Here is a 13,246-nt window from a genome sequence, read left to right on the forward strand (position 1 = left end):
GAAAGAGAGGGAGAAAGAAAGGAAGACAGGAAGGAAGGAAGGAAGGGAGGGAGAAAAAGAAAGGAAGGAAGGACGGAAGGAAGACATTAATATGGAAGGAACAAAGCAAGGAAGGAAGGATAGAGAGGGAGAAAGAAAGGAAGACAGAAGGAAGGAAGGAAGGAAGGAAGGAAAGGAAGGAAGGAAGGGAAAAAAAGACACGAAGGAGGGAAGGAAGACATTAAGAAGGAAGGAAGGAAGGAAAGGAAGAAAAGAAAGAAGATATGAAGGAGGGAAGGAAGGAAGGAAAGAAGGAAGACAGGAAAGAAGGAAGGATAGATAGAGAGAGAGGAAGGACAGAAGAAAGACATTTCTTTTTCTTTCTTTCTTTTTCTTGTCATCAGAAATGCTTCGTGGGGTATCATCGTCGACTCGCACCCCCCCAAAAGTTCATTCAAAAGCTAGAAATGGCTATAAATAAAAGGTTTTTATTTCAAAACCGAAGATACAAAAACGAGACCCCAAGGGTCTAAAAACGGGGGCCCCAGCAATATGGATTGGAAAAAATATCACGTGGGGAAAATTTATTATTTACTTACGATTAAAATAAACCCACATGGACCGAATAATCCTCGTGCGCTAGGATGGCCAAGCTCCTTCGAACCAAATTTTGACCTGACCTTTGAATTAAAATCTTTTTGTTGCAACATTTTTTTCCCAAAAAAGACAACCCCCCCCCCCCCATTTCCTCAATGCTTGGGTTTGAGACCCTCGCTGGACCCCTGATCCCAAGGATGGAGGAGTGGATCTGATTCACGATATTCCAAGGCAGGCACGAGGGATCCGCTTCCGATGATCAACCCCGATCGGGTGCCGGGAAGGATCGGAATCTGGTTTGGATTTGGGGAGAGGGGGCGGGGGGGTCTCCACAGACCGTTTGGGACCACGAGGGTCCAAAGGGGATTTGATTTGATCCGTCTGCTCGGTCCGACGCCCCGTCCGTCACTGGTAGGTGACCTTCACGCAGAAAGTCTCCTCGTTTTTTCCTTCGGCGTCGTTGATATAAATCAGGATTTCTTCCTGGCCGGCATTTTGGCTGGGGGCGAAGCGCAAGCCGATGGTGTAGGTCTCCCCAGGGCCTACCTGGAGGGGGAAGCCGGGAGGATGGTTAGGGAGACCCCGGTGGGAGCTTAACAAAACTCACGAATGTGCTGAGATGACGAAAATGACCCTCGAACTACAGGACAAGGAGGAATCAGAGCTCCATAAAGCGTGGAATAAATGTGGCTGGATAAAAGGCAACATACAACTCCATCATGATCCTTTTACCCTTCACCCAAACAATTATCCCCTAAACTTATAAAATAACACTACGAATCATTGATAAAAGGCGGAACAAATTCAAAACGACAAAATTTAAACTCTAACTCAAGTTTAAAAACCCAAGATCTTTACTGACAGTAAAGATCTTAAAAGCTGTAGAGTAATCGGGTCAACAGAGAAGTTGACACTACTTACGACATCTGATAAATTTATACAGACCTGTATATATGTAGTTATGAATTTCTTTTTTTTTCTTTTGTCTTCTTTCTTTTTTTAACTTTTCCTCTTCTCTTTCCTTCCCCCTTTTCTCTCTTTCTCTTTCTCTCTCTTTAGCCTTATATGCAAGCGTGTACTTTGGTTTATAACTCTAAATTCATATACATTTGTACCAGTATTCGCATAGTCCTCTTGCTTTATGTATCCCCTCCCCTATTTATCTTCAATAAAGATTATATTTGCTTAAAAGAAAAAGAAAATGAAGCGGCTTTCGAGGGGCACCGAGGGATGGCAGGGAGGGTAAGAGGGAACCGTCAGCTGGATCGGTCCCCCAGAGGAGCCCCTTGAATCCCCCTTCCTGCACTGGAGACGTTTTGCATTCCCTGGGATTTAGCCTTCATCTGACCCAACCAGGGGACATTATTGGGGTCAGAAGGGAGAGAAATTTGTAGAGAGGAGGAGGAGAAAGAGGAGGAAAAAGAAGAGGAAAAAGAGGAGGGGGAGCAAGAGGAGGAGGAGGAAGAAAAAGAAGGAAGAGGGCGGAGAGGAAGAAGAGGAGGAGGAAGAAGAAGGAGGAGGAAGATGAAGACGAGAAGGAGAGGAGGAGGAGGAAGAAGAGAAGGAGGAAGAGGAGGAGGAAGGAGGAGTAAGAAGAGAAGGAGAATGAAGAAGAGAAGGAAGAGGAGGAAGAGGGGGAGGAAGAGGGAGGAGGAGGAGGAGGGTGGTGGGGTCCTTGATGGTCTCTAATCCTGGATGTTTCCTCGCAGGTGTCTCACGGCCCAACTAGGTCAAGCCCTCCCATGCTCCAAGGGGGTCTGGAGAAAGGAGGAGGCTGGGAAGGAGACCTGGGGGGGGGGGGTTTCCTCAGTGCTCCCCCGCAGACTTCTCACGACCCCACTGGGTAACCCAATCAAGTGCAGCGTAGAGAGCCCTTGAAGAGGTGACCCCATTTGGTAAAGAAACATCTCCTCCTCCTCCCTACAAACCCTCCCTCCCAGCCCTGATGAAATCCCCCAGCTGGGTAACAAAACGTCTGCAAGGAATCAACCAGTCTCAGAGAGTTCCAAGGCCCCCCACCTCAATGCCATGAAAAGACCCCTGGCATTAGAAAAATGGGGGAGTTTGACTGGGCCTGCCACCCCCAAGGATCCCCAGCCTCACCAAAGCCCCCTTCCCCCCGTGGACCCCCAAGCCCTTCTCACCTGGAAGGCGTCCTCCTTGAAGTGCAGCAGGTCCGGGTGGTTGGTGTGGAGGCCATAGGCCCGGGCGGAGGGGTAGGGGTTGGTGTAGGTGATCTTTTTGGTCGAGCCTTTGCCTGCCCCGGACAGCAGGGCGATCTCATAGGCCTGGGAGGGGGGAGAATGAAATGTAGGTGGGGGTAGTAAGGACACACGGAGATAGACTCAAGAGACTCCTGTAGAGGGAAGTCCTTCCTTCCTTCCTCCCTCCCTCCATTCTTTTTTTTCCCTTTATCTTCTTTCCCTCCATCTCGTCTTCCTTCTTTCCTTCCTTCCCTCTCTTTCTTCACTCCTTCCTGTCCTCCCTCCATTCCTTTTCCCCTTCATCTTCTTTCCCTCCCTCTCTTCTTCCTTCCTTCCCTCCTCCCTTCTTCTAACCTTTCTTCCTTCTTCCCTTCACTTCCCTCCATTCCTTTTCTATTTCCTCTAATCTTCTTTCCCTCCCTCCCTTCCCTCCTCCCTTCCCTCTATTCCTTTTTCTTTCTGTCTTTCTCCCTCCCTCCCTTTTTCCTTCCTTCCCCCATTCTTTTTTCTTCCTTCCTCTAATCTTCCGGCCTCTCCATTCCTTTCACTTCCTCCCTGTATCCTTCCCTCCCTTCCTTTTTACCTTCCTCTAATCTTACTTCCCTCCCTCTCTTCTTCCTCCCTCCCTCACCTTTTCTTCCTTCATCTTCCTTCCTTCCCTTCTTCCTTCCTTTCTCCATACATTTTTCTCCCTTCCTCTTCCTCCCACCCTCCCTTCCTTTTTCTCCCTTCTTTCATCTTCCTCCTTCCCTTCTTCCTTCCTTCTTTTTTCTTCCTTCCTTCACCTTCCTCCCTCCCCTCTTCCTTCCTTCCTCCATTCCTTTTTCTTCCTCCCCCTAAATCTTCCTCCATGTATCCTCCCCTCCCTTTTTTCCTTCCTCTAATCTTCCTTCCTTCCCTCCCTCTCTCCGTCCTCCCTCCCTCCATTCCTCTTCCTTCTTCCTTCACCTTCCCCCCTCCCTCTCGTTTCCCAGATTCCCTCCCAGAAGATCCGCCCAGGTGCCCGAGGGGGGGCTGACCTTGGAGATGAAGGGCTGCCGGCAGGAGACGGAGACCAGCCAGGTGGAGACCAACTGGTGGGACTCCACGTCCACCAGGTTGAGGGAGAGGAAGCGGCTGCCAGGGCTCTGTGGCTGGAGTCCCAGGTGGAGGTCCTGGACCCCGTTGGCGGGCAGGACGAAGACCCCCTCTGGGTCCAGCTGAGGGGGGCAGAAGAAGGGGTGGAAGGAGGTGATCCCCCAATTCCAGGGGAGAGACCCCCCTCCTTCCCTTCCCCCTCCTTGATCCTTCCTCTCTTCCTTCCCTCCTTTCTATCTTCTTCCTCCCTCCTTCCTTTCCTTCCCTCTAATTTACCCTTCCTTTCATCCCTCCCTTCTATCTTATTGCTCTCTTCATCTCTCTCTTCCTCTCTCTCCTTCCTTGTCTATTTCCATCTTTCTTCCTTCCTCCTTCCCTCCCTCATTCCTTTCATTTGCTCATTTATCCTTCCTTTCTTCTTTTCTTTCTCTCCATCCCTCCCTTCTATCTTCTTCCTCTCCTCATCCCTCCCCTTCTTTCTCCTTCCTTCTATTTCCCTTCCTTCCTCCCTCCCTCCCTCCTTCCCTCCCTCATTCCTTTCATTCGCTCATTTCTCCTTCCTTTCTTCTTTTCTTTCTCTCCATCCCTCCCTTCTATCTTCTTCCTCTCGTCATCCCTCCCCTCCTTTCTCCTTCCTTCTATTTCCCTTCCTTCCTCCTTTCCTCTCCCGTTCCTTTCCTTCCCTCTCGTTTACCCTTCCTTTCTTCCTTTCCTTCCTTCCATCCCTCCCTTCTATTTTCTTCCTCTCTTCATCCCTCCCTTCCTCTCTCTCTTTCCTTCTCTATTATTTCCATCTTCTTCCTCTCTCCCTCCCTTCTCCTTCCTTCCTTCCTCCCTTCCTCCCTCCCTTCCCTTGCAAAGTTTGAGAGACGTTTCATGCTGGGCCACATCCATAAAAAAGACACTTTTGTCCTGCAATAAATACACATTTTTTTAAAAAAAAGTTTCATCCAGGACCCTGATTATTTTGGCTCAAACAGCAGTGTTTTCTCCACCAAACACGGCCCAATTTTTTCCTTAATTGGCCGTTTTCGGACCAAGGAAAAGTGGAAAAAGGCTTTCCCAGGTTTTTCTCCTGCGTGGGGGGTGGGTGGAGGAAGGCTCCCCGCCTTTGCGCTTCCCTTGCAGCCCCCGTTTCTAATTATGGCTTAAGAAAAGCCCCTCCAGATCACCTCGTTAATTCAGGCGGCTGGACCGGCCGGATTCCAAGGCTTTAATCAAAAGACAATTACCCAGCGGCTTCCCCACCATAAATCCTGCGCCAGGAAAGACCCTCCAAAGTCATCGGGCGGACGCTAAACCAACATCCTTTACAAACTTCCATACTAACCAAGTTTAATTTAACCACGATAGTTCAGCAATTACGCACAAACCACCCCCACCCCCACCACCCCCACACACAACTGTTCGTTTAGTGACCAAGGGCAACCCTGCCAGCATTTTCACTGAAAAGGCCTGAATGGACCAATCTCGGGTCTGCTCCAGTTTTCCTGCCATGAGGACTAGAAACCTGAATGCGTTGACGATCCGAAACTTGAGTTACCACCCAATTTTTTTCGGCCTTCGAGCAGCCGTGAAGTCCACGAGTTGCAACGGTTTCCTTTAGTGACCCCTGCACTGGAACAAAGTCACTTCCGACCGGTTTTCACACTTGCGACAATCGTTGTCGTACCGCGCCCCCCCCAAGGTCACGTGATTAAAAATCCAGATGCTCATATTTGTGACGATTCTGGTCATAAACCGAGGACCTTACCTTCATCTCTTGCGGGTGGGAGGTGAAGGCCTTGACCCTGCGGACGGCGTGGGTCCCCCGCAGCACCAGCGAGAGGCGGGTCAGTTGCCCCAGGACGCAGCCGGCCTCGACCCACTGCAGCGAGTGGAGGTAGAACTGCCAGGTCTGGGTGGGAGCGGAGAGCCAGGGGTCCCTGCCCAGAGGGGGGAAGGGGAGAGAGAGAGTGTGAGCGGGAGGGGGGTCTACGGCGGGCATCCATCCTCCCTTCGGAGCTGGAAGAAGGCAGGGAGGGAGAATATATGGGAGGGAGAGAGGGAGGGAGGGAAGGGAGGAAAGGGAGGATACAAGAAGAGAAGAGATGGAGGGAGGTTAGCGGAAGAAAGGAAGGAAAGAAGGAAGGTTAGAGGAAGGAAGGAAGGAAGGAAGGTAAGTTGGGAGGAAAAAGGAAGGAAGATAAGATGGGAGTTAGGAAGATTAGAGGAAAGAAGGAAGGAGAAGAAGGAAGGAGGGAGGGAAAGAAGGAAGGAAGAGGGAAGGAAGGAAAGAAGAAAGAAAAAGAAGATGGAATTTAGGGAGGAAAGAAGGGAAGGAGGGAGGGAGGAAGGTTAGAGGGAGGAAGGAAGGAAGGAAGGAAGGAAGGAAGGAAGGAAGGAAAGTTGGGAGGGAGGAAGGGAAGGAGGGAGGAAGGAAGGTTGAAGGAAGGAAGGAAGGAAGGAAGGTAAGATGGGAGGAAGGAAGGTTAGAGGAAAGAAGGAAGGAGAAGAAGGAAGGAAGGAATTAAAGAGAAGGATACAGGGAAGGAAGGAAAGAAGGAAGGAAGAATTAGGGAGAAGGATACAGGAAGGGAATGGAAGGAAGGATTCCACTTCCACCCCTCACTTTCTTTCCTTCTATTCTCTTATTCCCTCCCTTCCTCTTTTTCCCAGGCCCTTCTGGATGAATTTTACAAGGTCCTCATTGAGCAAGCAAGGGATCAGCTCCCAGGGGTGACCTTGCAAGAGGACCGTGGCGACAAAAAACACAAATTAAGCCCCCCCACTCCCCCCCCCACACACACACACGAGCACAGAGCTTTGGGGAGGGGAGGGGAGGGGAAAAACAAACCCCCTTAAGCTTTCAATTGACTTAAAGCCTTTTGGGCCCGGGAGAGAGAAAAAAACCAGCCGCGATTTCCAAGGCGGTGATTATAAAATATAAAACTCGGGCAAGATTTCTCCCGCTGCCTCATTTGCCGACCTGCCTTAAAACTTGACAAGATGACACAAACCTCTTTTGGGCTGACATCCCCCCCCACACACATTTGCATTCAAGGTGTCGAACAGGTGACAGGTTTTTGCCACTTTTCGGCTCAGCTCAACGCCAGTTTGCAATCCCTGAATTACAGCTTAGCACACGGCATAGGGGGAAAAAACAGGAGGGAAAAAAACCCCCAACAGGTTAAAAAGGGAAGTTTGGTTTCCTGGGTCTGTGCAAACTTTAGGGTCCAGCCAGCAGGGGTATAAATAAATTGGATTTATTACAACAGATTTATTACAATACACACATCCAAACACACACAGAGCTCAAAAAAACATAAAGGAAACACTTAAACAACACAATATAACTCCAAGTAAATCAAACTTCCGTGAAATCAAACTGTCCACTTAGGAAGCAACACTGATTGACAATCAATTTCATTTTGTTCTCAGCACATTCAACTTTGTATAGAACAAAGTATTCAATGAGAATATTTCATTCATTCAGGTCTAGGATGTGTTGTTTGAGTGTTCCCTTTATTTTTCTGATATATATGGATGTAGTATATATGTAGTATAGATCTATCTATCTACCTCTCTCCCCTTTCTCTCTCTCTCTCCCTCCCTCCCTATCCATCCATCCATCCATCCATACATACATACATACATACATATATACAGAGCTGAAAGGATTGGATACTGTAGCCCAGAGGTTAATTCTCTGCCTTACAAGGCAAAGGTTGCAGGTTCAAGTCCCAGTGAGGGTATGGCTAGCTGATGAGGCCAAAATAAGGCCGAAATAGATCTATCCTAGTCTCCCTTAATTTTCAAATTCAGCAAAAAACAAAACAACACACACACACACACACAAATACACACAAACACAAACATATGTGTGTGTGTGTGTGTGTGTGTGTGTGTTTTCGTAGATTTTCACGCGTATATGTATGTAGATTGTTCTGAGTTCGGGTCTTGCCCCGTGTAATATTTTGAGTGTCTATGCGACGTTTCGGTGAAATCACATTCACCATCATCAGGCTGAAGTTTCAAGCTTCGTGCTGTTGTAAATATAGTTATATAGTATATGTAGTATAGATCTATTTATCTATCTATATATGAACCTGTGTACGGTGGAGAAAAAAATAAAAAAAAATCCAAAAAAATTCGGACGCTTGGTGACGGGCTCATGGGGTGACGTAACCTCCTTTTGTGACTGTCGGACAAGCAGAGGCATCAGAGGGAGAGAGATTCACTGAGCGCTCGTCCCTAACTGAACAGCCGGAAGGCTTCACTTAACGACGGTGGGCAAGGGAGGTTGCTTTAACCACTAAATTTCCATCTCTAACGTTCCTTTTATGACACACACACAGATTACACTAGAGGCCACAATCTGGGGTTTGTTGGTTTGTTTCTCTTGCTAACCAGATTATCTCCGGGACCGCCTTCTGCTGCACGAATCCCAGCGACCAGTTAGGTCCCACAGAGTGGGTCTTCTCTGGGTTCCGTCAACTAAACAATGCCACTTGGCGGGACCTAGGGGAAGAGCCTTCTCTGTGGCGGCCCCAGCCCTCTGGAACCAACTCCCCCCAGAGATTAGAATTGCCCCCACCCTCCTTGCCTTTCGTAAGCTACTTAAAACCTACCTCTGCCGCCAGGCATGGGGGAATTGAGATGCTCTTTCCCCCTAGGCCTTTACAATTTTATGCATGGTATGTATGTATGTATGTTTGGTTTTTTATATTAATGGGTTTTTAAATCATTTTTAGTATTGGATTATTACTGTATACTGTTTTATTATTGCTGTTAGGCGCCCCGAGTCTCCGGAGAGGGGAGGCATACAAATCCAATCAAGAAAGAAAGAGAGGGAGGGAGGGAGGGAGGGAGGGAGGGAGGGAGGGAGGAAGGAAGGAAGGAAGGAAGGAAGGAAGGAAGGAAGGAAGGAAGGAAGGAAGGAAGGAAGGAATAACTGCCGATCGGAGTTTTGAGTCTTTTTTTTAAAGTGTAGGCAAGGCTTACGTGTAAATCAACACGAAGAATCTCTTGATTTGGGGACTCGAACCCGCGGCGACCTTCAGAAAGATGTCTTGAGGTTCTCCGGGTCCCTGGAGGTTAGAACATCAAGAACGGATTAAATTCGTTTCCTTTGGGAATGAAAATCAGGACACGAGGTTCGGGATGTTAACTAGGCGTCTACATTAAGTTCCCCAAATTAGCAACTTGTGTAGGTTGAACATCATGATCTGCGTTAACCCCCAAGCTGGTGGTCTCCAAGAGAAGATGGGACATGAACGTTAATTAAAGACACTCTAAACTTAAATATAAAGATAAATAAGAATGAAACGTATTTAAATGATAAATAGGCTGCAGGCAAAATGATAGTCAACAGGAGGGTCGGCATCTATGTTAAATATTTTGTATTCAAATACTTTGATATAGATTTGTATATATTTAATTTGTGTGTGTGTGTGTTATTTTTGTAGTATGTTTGTCTTTTTTTATATTTATGCTTTAAAAAAAAAAGAGAAGATGGGACATGAAAATTAATTGAAGACACTATAAACTTAAATATAAAGATAAATAAGAATGAAACTCAGTTAAATGATTGAATGTTAGACCATAAAAGATGTGTGTATGTATGTATAACATATTTGTATGTATGTATGTATGTATGTAAGTATGTATGTACGTATAACATTTTTGCTGATAATGAAAAAGAAGGGAGACTACTATAGATCTATTTTGGGCTTATTTGCCTTCATCAGTTAGCCACATCCTTTCCTGGGATTTGAACATGGAGCCTCTGCCTTGTAAGGCATATATATGTCCTTAGGACACTCACAAGACGCTAAAAATAGGCTGCAGGAAATAGTCAACAGGATGGTTGACATCTATGTTAAATGATTTGTATTCAAATACTTCGATATAGTTTTGTATATATTTAATTTTGTGTGGGTTGTTTTTGTAGCATTTTTGTTTGTCTTTTTTCATATTTATACTCAATAACGATTATTATTATTATTATTATTATTATTATTATTATTATTATTATTATTATTATTATAAAGAGAAGATGGGATAGCGGCTTGTCCACGATGGTTCTATGTTCTCCTGGCTTGGATTAGAAGACCTCCAAGGTCCCTTCCAGGAATGCAACTCTATGGTTTCTCCTATCCACTGTTTGCTCGGATGAGGTTCCTTAAACAGGTCATGAAATGGACACCAAGGACACCACAATCCTCTTCCTCCCTCCTCTTCCTTTCCCCAATCTCTCCCAACACTGTTGATGTTCTCTAGGTGGGTCATGAAATGTCTGCAACCATCAATAATGCCGATAGAAGTGAGCTACTCTTCTATCGGCATTGCCCATCTTCAGTTGGAGGCTACCTGCTAGATTTCGGTATGAAGCTACATTCTGGAGATGTCTACAGAGAACTAATGGCCACAATCTCTTTTCCTCAGAATCTCTTGTGGAAGGATGCAACACACAAAAGTTGGGTGTCTCTGACAACAGCCAACAGACCTTCTTAAGGGTTGGGTTCACGTTGGCCAACCCATTGAAGAGAACTGTTGTGCTGCATCCACAGCCTCTGACCTATCTGACTTATCACATCAGCATGTTGGAAGCCCATTCTCTCTTGAACCCTCTGCTTCCTGCCCCCACCAATCCCACCATCCAGACCCACATGGAGCTTATGTTGGGCAACAGTACCATCTTCTTGGTCTCGCAGATGACGTTGGGGTCACTGCAACGGACGAACATCTCAGGTTCTCCCCCAGGAATGCCCACAGGAGCCCCTGCCAAGGAGAAACAAGCGAGGTCTCAAGAACAGCTGGCCTTCAAGGACTTGAAATCAAATGTCCCCCTTGCTATCAATGACCGCAGCTCTGATGGACTGTGACCCACTCAACTCAATACCCAAACAGTGGCTCACTTCTGAAATCCTAGCAACTAAGTTCTCTGCAGAAATAACTTCTTGAGAGGGTCCAGATCTACAGATCATCCAAGTTCAAGGAGAACTGTGTATCAACTCTATATAGCTTCATACAAATTCCTAAGTTTATCATCCACCTGTTTAAGCTGTTTCAAGTGATAATTTTAAGATGGGTGGACTAGGAGATATGTCTAATAGCCAACAACTTGAAACTAATGGACAAATTGTTGTTAATACAAAATACAGCTGGTAAATGAACAATGAAACGAAAATTAAAAATAGTTAAAGACATTATAAACTTAAATTTAAATAAGAATGGAGCGTGATTGAATGTTAGACCGTAAAAGGAATACACACACACACACACACACATATATATATGATGGTCTTGGTATATTCAGGTTTCTTCCCATGTAGGATTTGGAAATTTCTGGCGATGTTTCGACAAGGTCCCACTCGTCATCTTCAGGCTGGTGTTTCTGTCCTGGTGTTCGCCCTAGAACAAGGACAGAAACACCAGCCTGAAGATGACGAGTGGGACCTCATCGAAACATCGCCAGAAATTTCCAAATCCTACACAGGAAGAAACCTGAATATACCAAGACCATCATACCTGTACCCATGAAAGTCTACAAAAACATATACAGTATATATATGTATGTATATATGCACTTAGGATAATCATAAATGACTCTACAATTAGGCTGTAGGGAATGATAGTCAACAGGATGGTTGACATCTGTTAAATGTCTTATATTCAAATACTTTGATATAGATCTGTATATATTTAATTTTTTTGTGTGTGTTTGTCTTATAGTATCTTTGTTTGTCTTTTTATATTTATACTTAATAAAGATTTAATTTTATTTTTTTTAAAGATGGGTGGACTTCCACTCCCAGAATTCTCCAACCAGCAGGTTAATGTGAAAGTCCACCCATCTTAAAAGTTGTGTTGATGGGACATTCAGGATATGGTCAGCTTGACCCCCTGGGAGCCACCTGGGAGTGTGTGCCACGGAGGCAGGCGGATCGATTTCTTCAAGAAGGTCAGCTCCGGGTGGTAGAAGCGGAAGGTTTGATCCACCGGGTGGGGCTGGGTTTCCACACTGACGCTCAGGATGGCGAGGGGCTTGTCGTTGCCCACCATGAAGGAGACCTGGATGAGAAGGAGAAGAGATGCCAAGGAGTTGACTTTTCTTGGAAAATTAGAATCAGAATTTTGTTATCTCCCTCGAGGGTAAAGAGAGGAGAAGAAGGGAGAAGAAGAGAGAGGAGAAGAAGGAAAAAGAAAAGGAGGAACAGAAACAGAAGAAGAGGAGTTGGAGAAGGAAGAAGGGAGAGAAGAAAAGAAGAAAAGGAGGAGGGGAAGCAGAAGAAGAGGAGGAGAAGAAGAGAAGTCAGAGGAGTCAGAGAAGAAGGGAAAGGAGAAGAAAAGAAGGAAAAGAAAAATAGAAGAAAAGGAGGAGAAGCAGAAGAAGAAGAACCAGAAGAGAAGGGGAGAAGAGAAGTCAGAGGAGTTGAAGAAGGAAGAAGGGAGAGAAGAAGAAAAGAAAAAGAAAAGGAGGAGGAGGAGAAACAGAAGAGGAGAAGGAAGAGAAGAAAAAAGAAAAGAAGAAGAAAATGAGGAGGAGCAGAAGAAGCAGAGGAGGAACAGGAGGAGAAGAAAAAAGAAAAGAAGGAGGAGGAATTGGAGAAGAAGGAAGATGGGACAGAAGAAAAGGAGAAGAAAAGAAAAGAAGAAAAGGAGGAGCAAAAGCAGAAGCAGGAGAAGAGGAAGAAAAGAAAAGTCGGAGGAGTAGAAGAAGAAGAAGGAAGAGGAGAGAAGAAAAAAGAAGAAGAAAGAAAAGAAGAAAATGAGAAGAGGAGCAAAAGAAGCAGAGGAGGAAGAGGAAGGTGGTGATACAGGACCCCCCTTCCCCTAAGCTTCTGTCCACAGTCTTCAAGCCTTCCCATGGATTCTGGCCACCGCCCACCTCAGCCAGATGACCAAAGGCTTCCCAGCCCATGGGCATCATCCATCGCTTCCTGTCAAGTTACCTTGATGCATAGAGTCTCTCTGAACTTCCCAGAAGAGGTGGCCGTGGAGATCTTCTCACCTTCCTTAGACGTCGGCTCGGGGGGACCTTGCTAGAAAATCAAAGATATGGATGTGGCAGGAGATCTCCGGGGCCGTCGTAACTTCAAACAGTGATTCAACGAATGGATATAAATCAAGGACCACCACCACCCCTCCCACATTGAGGGCTGAGGTCTTCCCCACCTGCATCATGGCCGCTTGGTCGATGGAGAAGGTCTGGTACTTGAAGGGGATGTAGACCGTCTCCTTGGGACGCAGGTAGACCTGAGGAGTGAGACCGTTGTGAAGGTGGAACATGTCCTCTTCCAACGGGGTGACGGTTTGTGTCAGTTCCTTAAAATGCCTCCACTCTCTGACGTCCAAGATGACGCTAGGAGAAGACCAAGGACAACGTCAACTGATAAAACATGGGA

The 13,246-nt window shown here is 46.3% G+C and overlaps 1 protein-coding gene across 3 annotated transcripts in view; it reads right to left on the bottom strand.

The window, feature by feature from the left end:
• Positions 1-447: 447 nt before the first annotated feature.
• NPHP4 (nephrocystin 4) overlaps positions 448-13,246 on the bottom strand; it is a 57,607-nt gene continuing 44,808 nt past the window's right edge. For all 3 annotated transcript variants that reach the window (XM_070759017.1, XM_070759018.1, XM_070759019.1), the window contains 9 exons: positions 13,017-13,203; positions 12,794-12,883; positions 11,756-11,912; positions 10,534-10,619; positions 8,841-8,926; positions 5,611-5,782; positions 3,800-3,979; positions 2,721-2,864; positions 448-1,122 (listed from right to left, as the gene is read on the bottom strand). In XM_070759017.1, the coding sequence (XP_070615118.1) occupies positions 982-1,122; positions 2,721-2,864; positions 3,800-3,979; positions 5,611-5,782; positions 8,841-8,926; positions 10,534-10,619; positions 11,756-11,912; positions 12,794-12,883; positions 13,017-13,203 (1,243 nt within the window). In that variant the 3' untranslated portion in view covers positions 448-981. The remainder of the gene's footprint in view (positions 1,123-2,720; positions 2,865-3,799; positions 3,980-5,610; positions 5,783-8,840; positions 8,927-10,533; positions 10,620-11,755; positions 11,913-12,793; positions 12,884-13,016; positions 13,204-13,246) is intronic.

This window comes from Erythrolamprus reginae, chromosome 8, assembly GCF_031021105.1.
Source record: "Erythrolamprus reginae isolate rEryReg1 chromosome 8, rEryReg1.hap1, whole genome shotgun sequence".
NCBI classification, from domain to species: Eukaryota; Metazoa; Chordata; class Lepidosauria; order Squamata; family Dipsadidae; genus Erythrolamprus; species Erythrolamprus reginae.